General features: G+C 38.7%; 3 protein-coding genes across 12 annotated transcripts in view; 1 reads left to right on the top strand and 2 right to left on the bottom strand.

Annotated features, from left to right (window-relative positions):
- Window positions 1-143: 143 nt before the first annotated feature.
- trappc2 (trafficking protein particle complex subunit 2) lies at window positions 144-2641 on the bottom strand. Of its 2 annotated transcripts, none has more exons than XM_049485294.1 (5): window positions 2410-2641; window positions 1599-1724; window positions 1129-1270; window positions 583-677; window positions 144-500 (listed from the first exon to the last, which is right to left on the bottom strand). In XM_049485294.1, exons 2-5 carry the CDS (start codon window positions 1689-1691, stop codon window positions 402-404), a joined length of 429 nt encoding a protein of 142 aa, XP_049341251.1. In that variant the 5' UTR covers window positions 1692-1724; window positions 2410-2641; the 3' UTR covers window positions 144-401. The 2 variants fall into 2 exon arrangements, with proteins under 2 accessions (XP_049341251.1, XP_049341252.1); XM_049485295.1 differs by having other exon boundaries at window positions 583-669; window positions 1127-1270; window positions 2410-2640.
- Window positions 2642-3933: 1292 nt separating this feature from the next.
- Window positions 3934-20762, top strand: ofd1 (OFD1 centriole and centriolar satellite protein). Of its 8 annotated transcripts, none has more exons than XM_049485271.1 (23): window positions 3936-4213; window positions 5089-5280; window positions 5416-5484; window positions 5587-5614; window positions 5959-6069; window positions 6810-6946; window positions 7613-7786; window positions 8786-8892; window positions 9145-9264; window positions 10408-10481; window positions 10568-10659; window positions 10896-11085; window positions 12832-12962; window positions 13986-14097; window positions 15368-15952; window positions 16450-16606; window positions 16813-16910; window positions 18521-18649; window positions 18825-19114; window positions 19257-19311; window positions 19342-19445; window positions 19552-19622; window positions 20573-20762. In XM_049485271.1, exons 1-23 carry the CDS (start codon window positions 4118-4120, stop codon window positions 20616-20618), a joined length of 3168 nt encoding a protein of 1055 aa, XP_049341228.1. In that variant the 5' UTR covers window positions 3936-4117; the 3' UTR covers window positions 20619-20762. The 8 variants fall into 8 exon arrangements, with proteins under 8 accessions (XP_049341225.1, XP_049341228.1, XP_049341227.1 ...); XM_049485270.1 differs by having other exon boundaries at window positions 18825-19120; window positions 19260-19311; XM_049485269.1 differs by having other exon boundaries at window positions 18825-19120.
- A 110-nt stretch (window positions 20763-20872) lies between these two features.
- The window catches only part of gpm6bb (glycoprotein M6Bb), a 48326-nt gene continuing 45286 nt past the window's right edge, over window positions 20873-23912 (bottom strand). For both annotated transcript variants that reach the window (XM_049485293.1, XM_049485292.1), the window contains exon 7: window positions 20873-23623. In XM_049485293.1, coding sequence (XP_049341250.1) covers window positions 23474-23623 — 150 coding nt within the window. In that variant the 3' untranslated portion in view covers window positions 20873-23473. The remainder of the gene's footprint in view (window positions 23624-23912) is intronic.

Raw genomic sequence — 23912 nt, 5'->3', positions numbered from 1 at the left:
CCAGACTGATGGACAGAGTTTTTGGTTTATTTTCACACAGGGAAATATGCAAGCACATCTGTGATGCTCCTACTCTGAGGGCTGAATGCAATCAAACCCTCCTCAAAGCAATGATTTTGGAAGAAACACTAGGTGAGCAGGTGTACACTGACAGATTTTTATTAGGTGAATATGATCATACACACAAGCAGTCTGCTGATATTATAATATATTTAGTTAGAATATAAATGCATGTAATTTAATATGACTGTACAGACTGAAAACCACAATTCCTACAATTGACAAAGTGAGAAATGACTGATCACAGGATCTGTAAATACTAAACTCACAAACATAAAATCTGTACAATCACACAATTTTAAAGCAAAAACAAGTGAAAACAGAATAGATCCAGTTTAAGATCAGCTCAGGAGATGTTTCTTCCCCAGAAACTGAACTTTCCTGTCGAACGCCGTGGAGCGGATGGGCGTGTTCACCTCGTAAAAAGGGTTCATCGCAAACTATAAACAGAAAACAGGCAATTAAAGGACTTTTACTTACATTAATGAATTTACTACACAATACACAATCCTATATATTTACCTTGATATATAAATCATAAACGTCGTTGAAGAAGTTCTTGATTCCATCCTCCTGTCGAACATCGTGGAGCATGATGAACCTGATATGTGAACACACTGCTAAGGAAAAGAGCAGAATGTGTAGAATGACTGCAATCAAAATCTCAATCTTGAATTTTTCAATTTTTCCAACATTTTTTGCAAATTTTAAGCCATAAAAATGAAAATGTGAAAAAAATGTTTAATTTTTCCAATTTATATTTAATCTTGTGCATGTGTATGGGGTAAAAGATTGTGCCATGTTATTATATAACATTACATTTGGCAGAGTATGGTCAAGAGTATTGTTATCACAAAAATACCATAAAACATTGTGATATTATTTAAGGGCCATATCGCCCACCACTAGTGGTGATAATTCTGTGCTGAGAGCTTCTCTTCCGTGATAAATAGGGAAATTGGGGTCATTTTATCATAATTAAAGCTAATTTAAGTCTGTCTGAGATTATACTGCTGCAGCATTAATAAACCATTTCCACACAGTCAGGTACGATAAAAAGGATATGACCTGCAGTTACGAACGCAGAGACAATCCACTCGTTAAACTTGTCCACAGTCTTCAGGTACATGCTGTTGGACAGCCACATGTTTTCATCCACCAGGTCCAGGGCTGCGTGAGCAATGAACTGGTTCAGGTGTCGGTGATCATCCTTTAAAAAAGAGAAAGATATAGAGGATATAGAGGACATTTCTTCAGAGCACGTCATCACCTTCTGAACAGTGTGTGATGGATCTTCTTCAGTAAAAGCATGCTAAACTTGGTCTGACATATTTCTCTCTGCTTTTAGGAGACAAGTAGTATGAATATCCCTACAGTACAGCATATAGAATAGTACAGAAATGGAAAAATAATCCATCAATTATGACATCCAGCTCTATAGTATGTCTATTTCACTAACATAATTTTTATTGCAGTATATTTGTGATAATATACTGCCCAGCCCTATATAATAAAACACTGTGGATGCATTATGGTACCTTTGATTCTGTTTTTCCAGAAGGGAGAAACTCCATCTCAAACACAGGGTTGTCGTGATGACCCACCATGACGAAGTAGAAACTCCCCGACATCGTCTACCGTCTGTCCCGGTCTAGGTGATTAGACTGTGAAAGAAGAAATGTCATGATAATACACATTCAGTACTGTTACCTCAACCAATTACATTTGGGTGATGGTGATGTATGGGTTTAGGGGTGGGGCAGGAGGGAGAGATGATTGGATTGTTTTTTTTCCCCCCCTTCTGGATGGGATGCATTCAGGAGCATCATGGATCCCATCAAAACTCATTTTACCTTTGACTACTCTAAAGTATTTCCATATATAATGACCACCAATCTGTTTACTCTTTTTATATATAATATAGTTACATTTTAAATAAAGATATTAACTAGTTAATTAACTACAGTTTAATTTCCAGCCTTAAAACACAGAAGCAGCTTCAGAAGCTTGACTACGTTAAAATTTATTTGCAACTTAGGATGTCTGGAAATATTTATAAAATTGTATAAGGCTTTTTATATGGTTGGAATGTTTCATTACTTCAAATAAACAGACTTTAGCTATTAATGGAAAAAATATGATTTAGGTTTTAATGCCTCTTTAGATATAAAGCCAGTTTTAGTTAAATAATTCAGTGCTAAATAAGAATAAAGCGTCTAACAACACTCAGAGACTCAGACTCAGTAAGATATAAGCACCACTATAATTAATAAAATACGTTATACTGTTTACTCGTTGTAATATAGTTAAATTTAATGAAGATATTATGTAGTTTAACTTCCAGCCCACCTTAAAAAACAGAAGCGGCTCCAGAAGCTCGGCTGAGTCTCCTTAATAAAGAGATTAACTTCCTTTAATCACATCCAGAGGTTTATGAAACATGTGGAGTTAATCCGGGTAGAGATTATTAACTGATAAAGCGAATTATACCGATTATTTTATTTTTATTTTTAATGTTTGTGATATCCCTGTGTGTGTCGGTCGGTTCCTCTGCAGTCATGTGACTGAAACAGCCAATAGGAGGAGAGGGATTGAGTAAAGAGCTCTAACAGAGAGGAGACTTCACACTCTGAGAAAATCTTACCCGGTTAGTTTGACCACCAGAGAGCGCTCCCGAGTGAGTCTAAAATGAATGAGTTCATATGGATCAATAGAGCAAAAAATCAGATAAATATAAATATAAAAGGATTTTTATAGCGAAAAACTTACTTATTTTTTAACAATGAAGAATATCAGATTCTTCAGTACGAATTTTAAAGCTTTCAAATTTTAGTTATAAGCCTTTTAAACTGTAACTAGCATCAGATCACCTCAATCAGTTAACTGAAAAACATTTAAATATAGGTGGTTTTATTAGCTTTTATTTTTATTTTTATTGCAAAATTCCACTTTCTAACGTTCAATGAATATCGTGGCCAAGTAGTGAGACACTATTTTTAATTTGCGTCTTTAGCCGTTTAGCCCTATTCACCCCCATACATTTTGGACTCACTATTTGGGCGCCCTCTAGCGGTCTTCAGTATTTTGGGGATAACAGCGGAAATATAAAGTGGGCAGTCTCTCTATAAAACAGCTCTTGTATTAGGACAGATATACACATTAACCCGGATGTGAACGAGAAAGGCAAAATTAAGCCTTAATAACATTATTTAAAAAAATACTAAATAAAGCCTTAGTAAAGATTATTTAAAAATAAACAATAAAATAAAGCCTTAATAACGTTTATTTTAAAAAGACAAAAAAGTAAAGTGGGCGAAAAGGAATGAAATGAAATGAAAATAAATGAAATAAAACAGCAATAATATTCCTGACACTTACCCACACATTTTTAAGTATATATAAAATAGAATTAAATCTATACACTTTTTAAAATGTATTTATCATGGACAACAACAAAAATAAACTAAAATAAAATTAATTTTAATTAATTATTTCTTCAAAGAAACAACAAAAAAAGACACGTGAACTCGGAAGCAAAACTGTGTGGCGTCTTGCGTTGGATACGGTTGCAATGGGGGCGTCTCAAATGTAGTCCTCGTTCCCTACGTAGTTAGTGAACTCGGCATAGTAGCATATATTAGCACTACGGTAATAAAGTAAGTTATTTATGTAACTGACACAGAAGTATAGTATTTTTAACCATGGTTTACTATATAATAAATACTGTGTAGTAGGTTAGCTAAATAGTGAGCAAACTCATAGAAGGACCTTTGTAATACACATGTAGTTTAGGGCGTAGGGAACATGAGTCGGATTGAGATGGACCCAGCGGTATCCAAACATAGCAGCTGTAGTGACCGTAGTTAAACAGTTACTGGATTTGTGTTTGTTTTCAGTGATATTCGGTTGTTTTAATCGTTATTTTTAGCTTCTTTGGGGGTTCTTAAAATCCAGAATCTACCTAAAATGTGTTCACCAGCTGTTTTTAAGTGGAGTTTAAGTTTTTAGGGTTTAAAGTTCTGGTTTAAAGTAAATTTAATAGATAAATCAGTTAAAAATGTCTGCAGTGAATGAAGAGGGTCTTTCTCCAGAGGAGCTCAGGAAGAGGCTTTACCAGACCTTCAAAAACAAAGGACTTCTGGACACTTTAAAGGTTTTAAACTTTAAACACTAATATCACTAATATTCACTAAACAGCACCACTGTACACTGTGATAATCTAGCTACATTTAACGTTACTATTCTCACAATACAGTGATAACTTTAAAGACTTTTTAGCTTTAACTTAACAAAGAACAGTAATTTAAACATTACATAAAATACTTATAAATATTGAGCACATAATTATATAAATATTTAATGTTTATGAAAAAAAGGTTTTTAATATGTGCTACATTAACAGTGTTTAAAAAAACTAGCAGCACTATCAGCTTTACACGAACTTTTTACACAAAACTATACTTTTGTTAAAGATCACCATCACTTAATTTTTTTTTTTACAAAAAAGTGTATGTTTGTTCTTTTTTTCAGTTCAGTTCTGTTCTTTTTTATGTGTTCAGTGAGAGAAATCGAGCTTGTTTTTGGGTTTAGACAAGTGCATTAAAGTCAGGCTGAATATCTGATGTGGAAATATATACAGAGGACAGCACGCAAGTGATCAAATCTGTTTTATGTTTTTAACAACTGAATATAGATTTTTCCTAAGTTTGGTATCCCATTACTCCAGAATAATCCACTCAAGTTTGTATTAGTAGCTGACATTTTAATTCGGTTCCTGCTGGAACATCTGTTTAAATAAGATTTGTATTGTGCCTCATTGAGAAAACAGTCTATCTGGAAACATTTCTTGTAAATTGCTGTGGGTTGGATGGGTGGAAATGAACTGTGGCAGGCTGAATAGGTGGGACTAAACTGCTCTAAACTGATTAAAATCACAGAAACAGTTTATTTTGCACTTTTACGGTGGTTATCTGATGGTTCTGCAAAAATCCGATTTTCTGATTTCACCTGTTTCTCTTTTTGATTCAGACTCAGCTTCGGAACCAGCTGATCCAGGAGCTGCAGAGTCCGGGTGAACCGGTTCCTCGGGGGCTCTCAGCTAAAGGGGATTCAGTCTCAGTTCTGGCATCCAACAGTCTGGTCATCGATCACCTGCACAGGTGTGGATATGAATACACGCTGTCTGTGTTCTACCCAGAGTGCGGACTGAGCAAAGACAAGGTCAGACCAGTTTCTGTTTAACCCTGATGAGACACTGTAACCCTGTGTTAGTGTATTAGTATATCACAATACCTACATTTAAAACACTGTTATAGTATCAGTGCACGCCAAAACATTTTTACATTTTATTTGTAGGTGTTTTCAACAAGAGATCTTCTTCAGCTTTTAAAGATCAGTCCACAATCACCTCTCTACACGTCTGTGGTAATCACAACTTTATCATTTGGCAACCTGTAATGTAATGGCTTAAGATTATATGTTTAATTCATCTAATATATGTAATTTTTTTTTTTTTTTTTTGCACAGGTGTCAAATGTCCAGAGTGGACAGAAAGGTGAGTGGAGTCTACCTCCGGACATTTTTTAAATACATTTTAATTTTTGGTTTGAATTAAGCTTTTTTTATTCTGTTTTCAGACATGGTAGCTCAAATATTAACAAATATATATTTTTTATATTTGAGTTAAATGTCGTTTGTATTATACTACTGTATTAATAGTTAATGTAAACAAATTCACTGTGATTTTTGAAATGTTTTAAAAATAATTGAATCAAGAACTGAATCAGTTCCTGAAGAATAATATCTGAATTATTGTGAATTTGGAGATTTCTCAGCTCAGTACTCTTTAATCTGTGTTTTATGAAGTAAATGAATAATAAAGATTTTTTTTCTCTGCAGGTCTGTTGATGAATCTTCTCTCTGAGTTGATTGCACACCGCGCTCACCTGCAGCTCAGAGATGCTGATACTCAGACCTCCTCAACACCACCCGACTCCACACAGTCACTCGGTACGGTCATTTTATTCTGTTTACTACCACTGGATTAACCTCCTGAGACCCTAAACCTGACCCATGTCTTGTTTCTGTCTGAACTGGCTGTAGAAACATTTGACTGGGATTCCCACCATCTTTAAATTAGATCACAAAGTCAAACAGCAAAGGGGAGGAATATATTGGAAAATGAACTCCTTGGAAATGCATGAGTTCCAGCTGTTGCTGAACTGGAAATATCTCTGTAATAATCATGCATTTTCACATAATTCATTTTGAAATCTGCTCCTCTATCATAGCTATTCATTCTTGCTCGTTAAATCAAATTATTGTGACTTAATTTCAACGTAGTGGCACAAGTATAAATATATGTCATCTATCGTTACTATCCTAGTCCTGTAGAGCTCATATCTTTCAGCTGGAAAACTGAAATGAACTGCTACCAAGCATGATAATAAAATTAAAGGAGAAATCCGGTGTGAAATGGACATTTGTTGTAGTGAAACATAATAATGAGTATGAACTTTTGTTGCACAGCCCACCTCCATTCACATCCAGCATTCCAAAATACAGCACACTTAAATGCTAGTGATGGGGGCATAGCATAGGTAGCTTATTGTTAAAAACACTATTTACACACAGTAGATTTCTTTGCGTCTATCTCTAGCATTGTAAGCCTGGTGGGAGAAGCCCTGCTTTAGGCAGTGAATAGAGAGTGTGTGTGTAAAAACACTGTGTGTGTGTGTTTTATGGTAAAGTGGAGAAGCTGCAGGTGGTCGATGAGGAGTATGAAGTTCTGAGGCAGAAGGGGAACCGCTGGGCATCGGTGGAAGCGAAGCTCGCTGAGTTCAGGAAGGAGATGGAGGAGCAGGCGCGGGCGGAGCTTAAAGCAAAGGTACTGCATTCATCCGTCACCAGGTGCTGGTTACTGTGTGGTTGATGGGCAGTTGCTTGGTTAAGCAACGGCATAGCAACCACTTGGAACAGCTTAGTATCCATCCCGTACCCTGTAGTACCCTGCAGTAACCGTACACTGTAATGTAGGGCTGCACGATATTGGAATAAAATTACATCGCATTCGTTTTTGTTTTCTGCAATATATGGCAATATTACACAATGCAGGACCTGTGACAGCACCAGCCCCGCCCCACCAACGCGCTGTCTCACAACAGAGATCCAGATTGAGAGCCGAGTCAGAGTTTTAGAGTCAGCTAAGCACTCAAAACCTGAGGAAAACAGCAAAACAACAATAATCAAGCATTTAAATTACCTTTTTTAAAAGGTAAATAAGAGCGTTTGTTTTTCTGGGATTAAAAACGTAAATTCAGCTGTAACTGGAAATATCTGCCCCTCCCCCTCACGCTCCCCCTCGCCCTTTTTTCTCACTCAGAACATTGTGTATCTAATTCTCGTGTCAAGAATTAGTTTTTATTGACTTGGGTGACATCGCACGTCCAACAATGTGACTATTGCGCCTAATGTAATGTAGTGTAGTACAGCTACAGTAGCAGCTCTCCTCATGAGTGTGGTGTGGTGTGGTGTGGTGTGGTTGGTTCTCCAGTTGCAGCACTTCCAGGAGGTGGAGGTGTCCCGGGTGCGGATGGAGGAACAGGAGAGGAGTCGGAGAGAAGTCTCTGAGATCAGACATCGCCTGGAGAAGAACTACGAGCTGAAGGCTGAAGCGCTGATGAGCCGAGAGAAGAATGCTATAGAGCGTCTGCAGAAACAGCAGGAGGTATCAAACTCTTATACACCATATGCACAAAAGTCTTGAGAAACCTGTACATTCAAACATTGTTCTTCTGAAATTAAGGCTATAAAGTTCAGTACTTCATCCTGCGTTTGTTGTATTAACTGTTTGTACAGTTCAGGGAAGACATTGTACCAGATTTTGATTTTGATATTGCTCATATTGATATTGATCATCACTCCTTTATCACAGATGTATTGGATGGGGCACCATCATTGGAGAATCCGCAAAATAAACTGTATTAAATATCCCCCATCACTAATATTAAATGCGATATGGACTTCCTTAAAAGACAAGATCAGACAATCATGACTAGGTGCCGAATTGGACATACTGCTCTAACCCACCCCCACCTCCTGATTGGTGAACAGAGTCCAGCCTGCCAATTCTGTGATACTCTTTAAACTATTAAACACATCATAGTAGACTGCTTTGTACTTTTAACCACTAGAAACAACTTTTATATGGATTCAAGTATAAAAGAAAGAACTGTTTGAAAGGATTCCAGCAGCTAAAATACTTCATTTTCTGGAAGTCCTTAATATGTATATTGATATATATTGATTTAAATCGTTGATGCTTAAGTCACAAACATTATCAATGCCATAAAATAGCCAATATGTTGCTGATATGGCACAAAACATACACAAACACAATTCGACCTTCATAATGTTAAATAGGCATATTATATAGTTAGTACTGCTACGACTGCACTGAGAAATATACACTCTTGACACTGAGTTTCCTTGTTTGGTGTTTACACAAATAGCCAACAAAACCAGGATTTAATTGGAACTAAAGCACAGTCCACAATGAAGCACAGTAAGGTGCATGCATGCCTGAATACAGGTGGAGTGTTTACACTCATCAAAACAAACTGAATTAAACAAAAAAGCGTATTAGAGCCACACAAAACAAGTTCAGTGTAAAAATGTCCCAGCCTGGTTCTTTAGGTGTTTAGGAGTTGTGTTGTGTTGTGTTCAGATAGAGGAGAAGGAGGTGTATGCTCAGCGTCAGGCTCTGCTGAAGGAAATCGAGACCGTCCGCAACAGAGAGGCTGAACTGAGGCTCAGAACAGAGGCCTTTGAGAAGTGAGTACACTATTAAAAAGAGTGGGGAGTTCTTCAGGACATTCAGTGGGGTCTGAATAGAACAATACAAGTTAAATAACTGCTACATTAATAGGTTTCATCAATGGATTTTACGAGACTTTTATATGTACACACGCTTATAGGTACACACAATACTGGTTCTATTCTAGTGGTCTCATCATAAAATCATAATTTTGGTCCTTTTACTGATTTTGTCTTTGCAGTATTTGATGTTCTGTATCTCTTCTGTAGGACCTGTAAACTTCATGAGGAGAAAGTGAAGAGCACGGAGGAGCTCCTGAGGCGGAGGGAGCTCTCTGTAAAGACCCAGGAGGACACATATGACCAAAAGCTCAATAACGAGCTCAAGAAGTGAGATGCTCTGTTTTCTTTTGTAATGTTTTGTGTAGAACCACAAACTTTACTGCAGAACATGTGAAGAACCCTTTTTACTGTGTATTTTTATAAATGCACTTAATTTGTGAAAGTAAAGCGGGAAAAATCATTGTAAACAAATTTTTCAGCTTCTTGTAGCAACTCCAGGAAGGTCAGAAAAGTCTCAAACAGTAAAAATAGCCAAATCAGAGAAATGGATTTAGAAACTGAAGTGCTCTCTTCAGGGTTTTCAGATTGCTAAATTCAATCAAATCCTTTTCACAGCAATGATCCAACATCATCCAACACCAGTACCAGGTTTTCCTAAGTTCCTGAGTTTTGCGTTAAAGTTGTATCAGGTCATTCTGTTTGTTCTGTTTCTTATCCGTTCAGCAGATGGCGCTGTTTTCTAACTCTGTATTAAAGCTCTGATGAAATGTAGGTTTTAATTCTGATGAGTCCTCCTGCTGAAGCCTCTCTAATAAATAATACAGAGAGGAAAAGCCTGAAAATGCTTACATGCTGTTTGTGATGCTGGATCTGTGGAGATCCACAGTTTTCAGCAAGTTTTGGCTTCTCTTTTTAAATAACATGTTTTATTTATTAGATTATAAATAAATAAACAGTGCAGTAGAGATAAACACTGTTTATGTTACAAAGTGTTTTGTTGTATCTTCAATCCCAGAAACTAAACTGCACAAAAACCAACAGCATTTTAGCAGTTTAGCCCCACCGACATTCAGCCTACAGCAGTTTAACCCCACCCACATTCAGCCTACAGCAGTTTAGCCCCACCGACATTCAGCCTACAGCAGTTTAGCTCCACCCACATTCAGTCTACAGCAGTTTATAACCCCACCCATTCAGCCTACAGCAATTTAGCCCCCCTACAGCAGTTTAGCTCCACCCATATTCAGTCTACTGCTATTTAGCCCCTCCCACATCCAGCCTACAGCAGTTTAGCTCCACCCACATTCAGTCTACAGCAGTTTATAACCCCACCCATTCAGCCTACAGCAATTTAGCCCCCCTACAGCAATTTAGCTCCACCCATATTCAGTCTACTGCTATTTAGCCCCACCCACATTCCGCCTACAGCAGTTAAGCTCCACCCATTAAGTGGATGCTTTGTTATTTCAGAGTCCAGTTGGAGTTTAAGGAGGACTACGCCAGGAGGAACGAAGCATTTATCGAAAATGAAAGGAGAAATAAAGGTGTGAGGAGAATTTTTGATTAATGATTTAAATTTCAATGTTTGGCAACATAATGATCTTTCTTTCTCTCTTTCTCTTTCCTTCAGAGGAGACCGCGAGGCTCCATAAAGAAGCCACCATCCTTGACACAAAGATGGAGGAACACGAACGAGCGTTGCGTGAACTGAAGCGTGTGCAGGTACAGCATGTCCCACCATACACAGATACTTAATAGACCACTCACACTTTCTTCATTCTGTCACCTATAATCACATGGTATGCCTATAGGGGTGTATTAAATATCAGTATATCACAGTATTAGTTTTTAATTATTAGTTTTCCAGGCCTATAGGGTGAGACAAACTGAGTCTGAGGTTTTCTGCTTGGTGAGGGTGGTCTGGGGGATATCTGGGTAATGTAGTCTTTGTTTTGCAGGTGGAGATGGAGTCGTTGCGAGCACAAGGGGGCGCACTAACCCGTCAGAATGCTCTTCTGCGAGAGCGTCTGGATGGGATGAGTGATTACACGGCTATACGGAGCGAGCGCCTGGAGCTGCAGGCTGAGGTTCATCTGCTGAAGGAACAACTGGAGAAGAAACAGCAGGAGAACCAGAAACTCCGCCAAGGTCAGGAACTCTACACACGGGTACCAGATATCATTCAGTCATCATGCAGTTACAAGTACAGGCAAAAACAACACTGAAAAACAACTTAAAACAGTGTTAAATGTACTAGTTTGATAAACACAGGCAGCAGTGAGTGGAAATACAGAAGAAAATTATCTACATTTTTACAGAAAACTCCCCCTCAGTGCGACTCATGGGCACCGTCGCTCGTGCCCCAGCTTCACTGATCACCCCAGTCAGAGGACAGTGCTCAAAAAAAGGATGGTCTCATGAGATAAAACGTGAGATGTTAAAACTGTACGCATAAACGGTGAAAATACGCTAATTTCTAGGATCGATCTTTGGTTTATATAAATCTAAATTTAAACACACCCCTAATTTCACTGCTGAGGTAATATGTTTACTGAAATTGCACTGCTGAGTTAAATTAATAATTAAAAAAGCACTGCTAAGGTTAATCTGTTATTAAAATTGCACTGCTGAGGTAAATCTACTACTAAACTTTCAGTGAGGCAGAGTGGTCTGAGGAGGGTAAACGGGGACGCGCTAGAGGAGGACCCTTGGGATGTGCTTGGCTTGTGAATGTGGCTCTTTTGGCCGAGTCGCTGTGCCTGCTGGGAACAGGCTGAAAGAGGCTCGGCAGCGGGACAGAGAGAGTGTGTGTGTGTGTGTGTGTGTGTGTGTGTGTGTGTGTGTGGTTGTGGAGGCTCCATCCCAAAGGCCTACACGAACTCCCCTAGACAACATTAATCCCTCTTATGAATCGTAGCTCTTCAGGTTTATCTATGTCACGTCTAAGACTCAAATATTTAATAAATACTCATTCTTTAAAGGCTACGTTCACATTACCTATCTGAAGTCACTCAAATCAGATGTTTTTGCTCAATGTGGCTCAGATCTGTTTTTTTCATGGCTGTGTGAACGTGCCAAATCAGATTTTTTTCAAATCAGATTTGAGTCACTTTCATATGTGGTCCTAAATCAGATACATATCCAATTAACATACATGTGACATGAATGTGAACGGTCACATCGGAAATTATGCGTCTTTTTTATGCTTTTACTCATTAGCATTAGCATTAGCGCTACGTGCTTCTCTCTCGTACCCACACTCTATGTCTTGGTGCAGCTGTGCAGCTATAGCTGCAAAAAAAACAGCAAAAGCAAACCGCCTGTCCTTTTTTTCACCTCCTGGAGCTGAGCATGAACTTCAGAGCAGCTGTTTACTCTCCACTCCAGCAAAAGATGCTCCACATATGAGCTGCTAACTCATCCATTTCCCTTTATAAAGCTACGAGTCTCTCCTCTCTCTAATATGAGGGGTTTTTGTTGTTGGTGAAGAAGGAGGCGTTTATACAGGTATCAATGTGCAGCATGTGAGACGGCATTTCAGGAACAGATTCGTTCACATTACACACAGATACAGATCACTTACATTTACAGTGAATGTGAACCGACAAGATAGACAAATTCGAACTGAGCAAAAAATAGTATAAATCATATAACACAACAAACTACTGCCTGTTTCAGACTTTACTCTGGACTTGCTGTTAGTGTTTACTGTTTGCTACCAAATATAGTGAAGTTGACCAGAGAGAGTTAGAAGAGCCAAGAAAGTTCCTCCAAGAAGCTTCTGTTGCAGCCAAAGAACACTCAAGCTCCATTTAGGACAAATTTACTGAGCTGAATAAAGATCTCAGGTATCTGTGTGTGTGTGTGTGTGTGTGTGTGTGTGTGTGTGTGTAGAGCTGAGTACACCCTCTCACGAGCAGCTGGTCCTGCAGGCTGAGGTCCGGAGGCTGGAGACGGCTCGCAGACTGGACCAGGAGGAGTTCCAAACCCAGAGGGAGGTGTTCCAATCCCAGCTCACGCAGGAGGTCACACACTTCACTCAAGTGCAGTAACTGCACATCCCTGCAACCTACAAAACCATTAATATAATAATCATAAACAAACTAAAACAGAGTATGAGTCAAATATAAGCATGGTGATGTTGTAGTGTGAGCATTGGTGAAGTTTTACTTTACAATTTTAGCTGTGAAACTCCTTTTTAGGGTTCAGAATATTTTTAGGTGGGTCAGACCCTGCTGAGGTAAATATATCTTTAAAATTGCACTGCCAGTAAATGTATTACTAAAATTCATGATTATAATAATACTGCTGAGGTAAATTAATTACTAAAATTAGACTGCTAAGGTTAATGTGTTACTAAACTTTTACTGCTGAAGTAAATTCATGATTAGCATAGCACTGCTGGGGTAAATTAATTGCTAATGTTTCACTTCTGAGTTAAATGTATTACTAAAATTTTACAGCTGAGTTAAATTTATTAGTAATTTTTCACTTCTGAGGTCAATTCATGATTATAATAGCACTACAGAGGTAAATGTATTACTAAAATTCATGATTAGAATAGCACTGCTGAGGTAAATGTATTGCTATTACTTTACTGCTGAGGTAAATGTATTACTACAATTTTACAGCTGAGTTAAATTTATTAGTAATTTTTCACTTCTGAGGTCAATTCATGATTATAATAGCACTACAGAGGTAAATGTATTACTAAAATTTCACTTTGATGTAAATGCTTTACTAAAACTTCACTGCTGAGGTAAATGTATTACTAAACTTTCACTGGTGAGGTAAATGTATTGCTAAAAGTTTACTGCTGAAGTAAATTTATTATTACATTTTCACTTCTCAGGTAAATGTATTACTAAAATGTCACTTCTGAGGTAAATTCATGATTATAATAACACTGCTGAGGTAAATTTATGACTAAAATTAGACTGCTAAGGTAAACGAATTACTAAGTTTCACCTTCGAGGTAAATTCATGATTATTGTAGCACTGCTGAGGTAAATGTATTACTAAACTTTCACTTGTGTGTGTGTGTGCAGGTGGAGCGCTGTGCCCAGCTAAAGGCTCAGTTTCTGGAGTGTGAGGAGAGGACTAAGTGGATGTCGGCAAACGCAGAAGAGATCAAGCAGCAGCTCCGACTCACTCAGCTGGGTAACATACACTCCTGTAGAGCCTCTCTCCTCCAATCAGATTCTCTCCTCAGCTGGTTTTACCAAAGACTGCAGCTTTATATAAAACTGGTGACAGATTCTTAAAAACTACTATACTCTACTCAAATACTTATACTAAATACAATGATTTTTATTATTCAAAATGTGCTGCACTTTATCTAATTAAACAGGATGAATTGCATGAATTGTCTGTAATGAAACGTTCAGTTGGTCAGTGTCATATTGGCCACCTTTACCTGAAGGTAGTATTTTCATTTTATACTGTTTTTCTACAATTACTTTGGCCTAGTTAGAGTTGTAAAACAACTGAAACTATAAATACACTTTATATACCTCTATATACTTCTCATAGGTGAGCCCTATCCATAAACTATCCATAAATTTAACATATAATTATTGTAATTACAGAAATATTAATGATTTATTTTAGGGTATGTCATTACAGATGTAAATGTATTACTTTTATGAGGGGTTGTGGGCCTTAAGTAGTTTTAAAATGATGCTTTTAAGAAGTTTGAGAGTTTATGCTGATAATTTTAGAAAGTTTAGGAAGTGTGAATAGGGATGCACGATGAGATCATTATCATATTGGTATTATCCAATGATTGATTTTGCATCATTGGCTGATGCTCAATATTTTAAACTGATACTTGCTGACGTATTTTTTGTATGCTGTAAAACCATATTTTTCACACTATAAGGTAAACTAGGGCAATATTAGCTAGCGGTTCGTCCAACGTAGCTTGTTTTAGCATGGTAAACGCACAGACTACAGTCTACTGTACTCACCTCTGAACGGTGAAAGAGCTAGCGCTTAGCGGGTAATGCTAATACTGCTGGAGAACTAAACTGAGTGGCTTTACTGCTCCTTACAACCTTTCTGGTAGAATTTATATATGAGGAACACAGGATTATAAGGTGTACTGATGATTTTTGCACCTTATAGTGCAAGAAATACGGTATATTTATTAGTTTTAAAGAAACAATCAGTAGTAAATGCGAGGGAGACCCTACTGTACAGCTAGTTCTGAATGCTTTGGTAAATCCAGTATGTGCTGATTCTGGTGCTCGTAGTGTCTTCTAGGACAATTTGCAAGATAAACACTTGCAAAAAATCTCTTTTCTTTTTTCGGTGGCTGGTTCTTTTGCCTTTCCTTAATACTGAATCTTCCGTTTCCTCTTCCTTTCTTCTTTCCTGTCCTGTTTCCTCTGTGTTTCCTGTTCTGCGGTGTCCTGTGATCGGACCGCAGCTCTGGAGAACGAGGTGCTGAGGAACCCGAAGCCCTCGCTGGTCGACCGCTCTGTTCTCGATCTGAACCCTGATAAAGTGGTGCCTCCTGACGTGTATGTGGACGGCGCTCTGCTGAAGGCCACTGTGGGTTATGATGATGAGGATGAGGATGTGTGTGACCCAGGGCCGACCATCAGGGGACGCAGGCGAGTACCGAGGCCCCGCAGCGGCTCCCTGGAGCCAGAAACGGAGGCGGTGGCCGAAGCCCTGGCACGAATGCGAGAGCTGGAGAAGGAGGCGGAGACGCTGGAGGAGGCGTACCGGAGCTACCAGCAGAGGGCAGTGCGGGCACCGCTCGAACGAAACGCCACCGCGTACATCCGGCCCACCGCCGCGGCTCAGCACAGAGTGACCTTCGACCTGAACGCACCAAATCTGGGCCCGGTGTTCACGGCAAGAGATCTGCACCATAGAGACTTCCCTGAACCGACATCACCCAGTGAGAGAGCGCCCCCTAGAGCACGCTCTCCTCCACCGAGACGCCTGTCCTCCACTCCAGTCTCCGCCTCCAAAACACGAGGACAGAGGACACACACTGACCAGGGTAAACACAAACACACTTACACACTTAAACACTACAAACAAAAAAAAAACATTTCAATATTGTTTGGTACCAATTATTTGATCTTTTTCCATATTCTGCCAAACATAAAAAAAAACTAATATTCAGTGGGGCTCCAAAACCCAGATTTCTTCACACCATCACTACAACATAAATATATTCATTTTATTTACTATAAAAACCTTCTATTTATGGGCAAAGAGAAGTAAATCTACACAATTGTGGGACTATTTTATGTTGCACAATATCATGCAGCATGTATCCCTCCACCATTTTAATTTTAATGTGATTTTAATATTATTTTAAAAACCTTGGGCATCAGACAGTGTATTTATAACCTTTCTTTCTGTGAACAAAAGTGTTTCACACCAAACTGTGATAATTTTATATCCTAAAATTATGCAGAATTTTGGAACCCCCACAATATAAATGATTTAGTTTGCAATTTTATGCTGAGTGTTTTTGTGTCCTGTGTATAGAAGTGCATGTGGAATCCTCCAGAGTGGGCGGGTCAGCAGTAACATTTACAGGTTTGAGCTCAGAGCGGGACGTCTCTCCGATTCCTGCTGCTGAATACTCTCACATCACCCCACCCAGCAGCCCCCAGATGAAGAGCACAGCGCGGGACCACTGCAGGTACACAGCAGCACCTAATCTGTGTGGACCATCTCACTGAACCTGCCTTTATAAAGTGTTAAAATCTGTGCTTTTCTGTTTAAAAGGCTGTTTGGGTGTTTTTAGTAATGCCTGTAATGTTTTTAGCTTCACACACTTTAATCAGATCTGAAGTGTGATCATGTGATCTCTGCTGTTTGTTGACTTGTTGTTTTTTTTTCCTCCAGTCCTCCAAAACTGCAGGAGATCATCTCCAGTTCATCCCAGGAGTCTTCACCCAAACCTGAGAAAATCAGCATTCAGGACCTGACTCAGCCCGTATCAGGTACAGCTCTACAGCATGTACTGTATGATAATGCTCTACCACACAGTTGCTCTACCACACACTCTGTAGCCCATACTATAAGATAGATGCTCTACCACACAGTTGCTATGGCACACAGCCACTATAGCACACACTCTACTGCTCAGAATATAAGATACATGCTCTACCACACACTCACTCTACTTCACAGTCGCTCTACCACACAGTTGCTCTACAGCACGTACTGTATGATACACGCTCTACCACACAGTTGCTCTACCACACAGTTGCTCTACCACACAGTTGCTCTACAGTAGGTACTCTATGATAGGTGCTCTACCACACAGTTGCTCTACCACAAGCTCTATAGCCCATACTATAAGATAGATGCTCTACCACACAGTCGCTCTACCACACAGTTGCTCTACAGCACGTACTGTATGATACACGCTCTACCACACAGTTGCTCTACCACACAGTTGCTCTACAGTAGGTACTCTATAATAGTTGCTCTACCACACAGTTGCTCTACAGTAGGTACTCTATGATAGGTGCTCTACCACACAGTTGCTCTACCACAAGCTCTATAGCCCATACTATAAGATAGATGCTCTACCACACAGTCTCTCTACCACCCAGTCGCTCTACAGCACGTACTGTATGATACACGCTCTACCACACAGTTGCTCTACCACACAGTTGCTCTACCACACAGTTGCTCTACAGTAGGTACTCTATGATAGGTGCTCTACCACACAGTTGCTCTACCACAAGCTCTATAGCCCATACTATAAGATAGATGCTCTACCACACAGTCTCTCTACCACCCAGTCGCTCTACAGCACGTACTGTATGAAACATGCCCTATCACACAGTTGCTCTACAGTAGGTACTCTATGATAGGTGCTCTACCACACAGTTGCTCTACCACAAGCTCTATAGCCCATACTATAAGATAGATGCTCTACCACACAGTCTCTCTACCACCCAGTCGCTCTACAGCACGTACTGTATGATACACGCTCTACCACACAGTTGCTCTACCACACAGTTGCTCTACAGTAGGTACTCTATGATAGATGCTTTACCACACAGTTGCTCTACCACAAGCTCTATAGCCCATACTATAAGATAGATGCTCTACCACACAGTCTCTCTACCACCCAGTCGCTCTACAGCACGTACTGTATGAAACATGCCCTATCACACAGTCACTCTACCACACGTTTTACATCACACACTCTAAAGCACACACAGTCACTCTACCACAAAATCGCTCTACCTCACAGTTGCTCAACCACACACTCTATAGCCCATACTATAAGATACGTGTGTAGCGCTACGACACACTCTATAACACACACTATCAGAGATGCTCTACCACACATTTGATACAGCACACGTTCTAGCACTCAGAGGCACATGCTCTGGTCCAAACACTCTACACCACATACTATAAGTTACTCTCTCTACAACACAGTCGCTCTGTCACACAGGCTCTAAAGTATGTGTTCTGAAGGTAGTGTTGTGAGGCTCAGTCTTTAGATCTCTTCCTCTCAGAACTGCTGTGTTGTATGAATGGCCCTGATCAGGTGCAGGTGAGCTGATGGAGGAAGTGTGTGTTTATACAGTTCTCTCTGCAGATCTTCACTGCAGTTTAGCACAGCTTCAGGATGGACGTGTGACGTCTCCTAACCTGCAGCCCAGCGAGAGAGAGAGGGTCAGCCCCCTGCCCAGCCCCTGGAGAGAGAACACCAGCGGTCAGTGAGAAAAACTCGTATTATATATCAGTATTAACATCATACAGATCAGTATCAGACCACAGACACTACATCAACCTGGATTTTTAAAAAATATAAATATTTTGGCCTCTCATGAGTTGCCTGAGTGAGAATTGTCACTGAAAGTGCAGGTAAATATTTTTGTTTTTCTCAGGTGTGACTCCATCAAACTTGGCCAGTGATGGAGATAAAGTAAAGGAGGAGGAACAAGAGAGGAAACGAAGGGAGCAAGAAGAGGAAGAGGAGCGAAAAAGAAGACAGAAGGACAAAGAGGAGGAGGAACAAGAAAGGAGACAAAGGGAGAGAAAAGAGGAAGAGGAGCAAGAGAAGAGAAAAAGGGAGAGAGAGGAAGAGGAGCGAGATGAGGAAGAGGAGCAAGAGAGGAGACAAAAGGAGCGAGATGAGGAAGAGGAGCGAGACATGAGAGAACTGGAGCAGGAGTTGGTAAATGTGTGTGTTTATTATTATTTAAAGGACCATTAAGGATTAAATTACATCCAAAGACAATTGGATGAATTTGTTTTAGATGATCAGTTTGTCTTTCTGTCTCTTCTCTTTTTTTTCCCTCTCTTTTCTCTCTCTGCAGCAGGCTGTGAGTGAGGGAGGAGTGAGAGGAGAGGGGAGTGAGAGAGGAGGAGTGAGAGGAGAGGGGAGTGAGAGAGGAGGAGTGATGGAGCAGAATATTCCAGCTTTGCAGAACCAGAGTTCTACAGATTCTCTCCAGAGATACATGATGATGGTGATGGAGGGCCAAGAGAAGGAGCAGAGAGAACAGGTACATATATACACACACACATATACACACGTATATACGTCTGCAGTGTATAGGGTCAGAGAAACTGTGTGTTTGGTCTGACGGCTGTGTGATTTGTGTTTTTCAGATTTCTTTAAAAGATGATTCAGTAAATCTGAGCCAGGAGGCGGCAGCTCTGTCTGAGAGCAAAGACGACAGGTGAGCTGTGAGAGAGAGAGAGAGAGAGAGAGAGAGAGAAAATGAGTGTGGATAAAGTGAGTGTGAGAGAGAGAATGTGTGAGAGGGAGTGTGATACTCTTGTAAATGTGTGAGAGTAAGAGAAAGAGAGAGAGATACTGAGTGAGTAAAAGATTGAGAGTGAGTGTGAGTGCGAGAGTGAGACAGTGAGTGAGACAGTGAGTGAGAGAGTGTGAGAGAGAGTGAGTGTGAGAGAGAGAGTGTGAGAGAGAGAGTGTGAGAGAGAGTGAATGTGAGAGAGAGTGAGTGTGAGAGAGAGAGATTGTGAGAGAGGGAGTGAGAATGAGTGTGGATAAAGTGAGTGTGAGAGAGAGTGAGAGACTGAGTGCAAGAGTAAATGTGTGAGTTAGTGAAAGAGAGATAGAGAGAGAGATACTGAGTGAGTAACAGATTGAGAGTGAGTGTGAGTGCGAGAGTGAGAGACTGAGTGAGAGTGAGAATGTGTGTGAGAGTGAGTGTGAAGTGTAGTGTTTTGTGTTTATTTTATATTGTGTTGAATTGCATCACTTTTTGGACACCATAGACACCATGATATTCTGAATACAGTGTCAGAATAACTTTTTTCACACCAAGTTAAAAGGTTTGTGCACATCTGTTTAAACTCCAAAACATTCTCTACAGATACACACATCTTTACATTTTAATACACAATTTCTGTTTAGTAGTTAAATCAGTAAAATGGAAATTTGGTAGAAAATATACAGATAATAGTCATTTTCTTTGTTCCTTGTAGAGGATTTACCATATTATTATTATTATGGTGTGATCCAATTGATCCCATCACAAAACAATTACTTATTATACTTATTTATTTATTTATTTATTTAGCATATTTTGGAAACTACAGTGATTTTCATCAAAACGACTTTCATGTATGATGATTCTGAATGATTCTTCTCTTCATCCTGTAGCATCGCTGCATTCTCCCATGATGAGCCTGATGATGATTTTTGGTGAATGATGAGACATTACTCAACCTATTTTTTTTCTCCATTTGTGTGAAATAGACTGACTGTGTGTGATTTTATATTTATTAGGTGAAGAGTGATCAGTCCTGTTACAGCTTCTGTATTTTAATAAACATGAATTATTATTTTTTTTAATTGGATGGGGTTTGTAACTCATTCGCTCACTCACATTTAGCAGGCAGACTTTTTTTTTTTTGCTTCAAAAAAATGCAAAAGAAAAAAAAAGAAAACAACACATTACAATGCAGTGGATTATTTTTTATTTATTTTATTTTCATAAAAAAGGTTTATCAGCTGTTAAAGAATTTAAAAACCTGCTGAATCCACAGTTGAAATAAGCTCAAAAAAGGATAATATTATTAATATTTTGCATGTGATTAAAAGAGAAAAGTATTAAATGTAGCACTTTTTATCTCCACAGGTAGAGTCCTCCTGCTCTCAGATGAATTTTTATTTTTTTTATAAACAATATTTTGAGATTTCACCACAAACAGCTTCAGCATTTTAACATTTTCAACATTTTCTCTCAATTTTCTTACATAAAAACATGGTCTAATCAGAGGAGAAAGCCGAGCAGCACGGCTTCTCTGTGTCCAAATCTAGGATAAAATTATGCAATGGATGCCATCATAAAATCAATATTTAAAATGAATAATCAATAACGATCAAAAATACAAACTTAATGGAATCCCTCAACATGCATGAAGGACACTATTAGATTACAAAAGCCGAGTTTTATACAAAGGTCATATATCTGAATTAATATAGAGGCTAAAAGTTCTACTAAAACTAATTCTATATTTAAAACAAAACAAAAATCAATAAACAAAACGTTACAATACAGTTAAAAAAGGGAAAAGGGCAAACACTGCCTACTAGAAAAGTCAGTATAAATGACTAAACACTGCCCAGACAGCGACGTCCTTCATGCAATAACCAGTAACATCAACGTCCCCCTGTAAAAAACCTTCAACCAGCTTAAAAATCATCACCTGTCTGTTAAAAACAGAACATACAGAAAAATGAGTTTTAGAATCACTCCTCTCTTTCACACAGAGAACAGAGGTTAACGGTCACGCGTCCTCAGGACCAGCTGTCCCTCCAGAGATAAAGCTTAGTACAGAGAACTGGAAGAAAAGATTCATCTAAAAAATGCTTTTAAAATCTACAAAAATATATCAAATTTTACAAACTAATGCTCTGTAAAATTTCAGGGTGGAAAGGCGATCGCACCATTTCTTTCTCTCTTCTCGACTGAAAAAAAAAATTAAAAGCTGAAAAATAGGGTTTAAAACTAAAAACTTAAAACTAATTTTAAAGCAAAAATGTAAAAAACCCAAAATGTACATTTATTTTTCTTCAGGTCTACAGTGACGAATGGCACAAAACTGTAAAAGTAACCTCAGCAAACTAAATCAGCTCAAATCAGTAGATCCCATTTTTTTTTACATTCTGAATATTTGTTTCAGTTATTTTTGTATCTATTGAAATTGTCAATCTTTGGCAAATTTGAATGAATTTTATCAAAAAATTGACTTGCTTTTCTGCATGTTTTTTTCAGGATTAAATCAATCATTTAAATCACAATTACAGATGATACAAAAATTAAAAAGTTCTGTAGCTTAAAGTTTCAGCTACGTTTAGTGGTTGATGCGGTTTCTTCATGTGGTTGTTGTGGTAAATCTGAGGTAGACGTGGAGGTCTGTGAGGGGGGTGGATGGTTTAAAGTTAAAGTGTAAAGGTCTAACCTAAAAAAAACAGCTTTAGAAAAATCACAGTGGTGCCAAACAGGTCCAGTATTCACTAAAAACAGCTCTGACCAGTCAAACAAGGACACAGACTCTGTGTTAAAAATTACATCTAAAATCTAGTCTAAAAGTTATTACTAAATAATGTTATTTCCTCTTATTTATGACCCCTGTATAATAATGTAGGAATATTTAATATTTCCAGTAAAAGTTTAAAGGGTAAAACAAACTGCAATAAAAACACTTTCAGTGGCTAAAATGTTACTTTTAAAGCTTTTTTAATGGTCAAATTAAAATTAAAATTACAGAGATTTCCTTCGCTTTATGGCTGAAACTTTTTGGTGTGATGATGTTTAGTAGGATAGAGGACTGTAAAGCTTGTCCAGTGATTTCAACTAATTCTGCAATTGGAAAAAAAAGTAACATCTTTGTTTTTTAAGTTTTAGCCACTGAAAGTGTTTAATTGCAGATTGTTTTACTTCTTACACTTTTACTGGAAAAATTTACCAAAAATTTACCCAAAAAAAATGCAAATTTTGAATGCATTTTAAATATTCTTACATTATTATTATTATTATTATTATTATTATTATACAGGGGTCAAAAGTAAGAGAAATAAAGATTTAATTTAGGAATAACTATTAGACTAGGGGTTAGGTATAATATTTGTCACCTTTTACCAAGTCTTATAATTAAAAAATAATATTGAATAGTGATTTTAAATGGAAAAAAATATTTTTTTTCTCCCCATCAGTACCATGTTTGTGTGTTTTGAGTTGTGGGTGTTGAATAGTGCAACATTTCACCAGCAGAACTGGATCATAAAAAAGGGCTACAGTAAGAAAAAGACGCTGAGAAAAAACTTGCATTTTTATGAAAAACAGTGTAAAGAAGTAGAAAAAAGGTCCCTGCAGACGGGTTGGGGGTGAGGGTGATGGGGGTAGGTAGGGGGGTAGGTGGGGGTCAGTGCGGTGGGTGTATTAGTGTGTTAGGAGCAGGGTTAGTCAGTGCGGTGCTGTTGGCAGGTTTTGTTGATGCTCTCTCTCTTTCGTTTTCTCTCTCGGCTGGTCATGCGAGCGAATCCTCTCACGATTTTTCACGAGTAGGAGTTGAGGCACTCTTTGGAGCGTGATTGGATGTCCTGCAGCTCGCGCTCCTCCTTGTGTTTGATGTCCTGGTAGGCGTGCATGTGACTGGCGTCCTTTAGATACGCCCAGTTGGCCGAGAGGATCATGAGGTAGTGGATCTGTAAGAGAGAGGCCGAGCGGCGCCACCGTCAGCAGGTTAATCAAAGCAAAGCAAAGCTACAGCTACGACTGCAACACACACACAAACACACAAACACACACTTAAACCCTATCCGGACGAGATTAGTTTCTCAGGGGTTCTGGGTAATTTCCTCTATGATTTTACTCCCGTCCAGAACGATCATGTAGGTGTTTTTCTCAGACGTCCTCTGAGAAAATTACAGGCTGAATTATCTACTGTTTTTCTCTGAACTCCGTGCTCCTCCTGTAATTTTAGTCCCGTCCGGA

Source organism: Astyanax mexicanus, chromosome 11 (genome assembly GCF_023375975.1).
Source record: "Astyanax mexicanus isolate ESR-SI-001 chromosome 11, AstMex3_surface, whole genome shotgun sequence".
Taxonomy (NCBI): domain Eukaryota; kingdom Metazoa; phylum Chordata; class Actinopteri; order Characiformes; family Acestrorhamphidae; genus Astyanax; species Astyanax mexicanus.
This window is presented reverse-complemented; position numbering and strand designations above follow the sequence as displayed.

Coding starts and splice junctions, on each gene's coding strand:
- ofd1 (XM_049485265.1), top strand. CDS start 4,118: ATGTCTGCAGTGAATGAAGAGGGTCTTTCTCCAGAGGAGCTCAGGAAG. Junction 10,482..10,567: donor AAATGAAAGGAGAAATAAAG/GTGTGAGGAGAA, acceptor TCTTTCCTTCAG/AGGAGACCGCGAGGCTCCAT. Junction 14,098..15,367: donor GCTCCGACTCACTCAGCTGG/GTAACATACACT, acceptor ATCGGACCGCAG/CTCTGGAGAACGAGGTGCTG.
- trappc2 (XM_049485294.1), bottom strand. CDS start 1,691: ATGTCGGGGAGTTTCTACTTCGTCATGGTGGGTCATCACGACAACCCT. Junction 678..1,128: donor CTCTGCGTTCGTAACTGCAG/GTCATATCCTTT, acceptor TTTCCTTAGCAG/TGTGTTCACATATCAGGTTC. Junction 501..582: donor TTTATGATTTATATATCAAG/GTAAATATATAG, acceptor TTCTGTTTATAG/TTTGCGATGAACCCTTTTTA.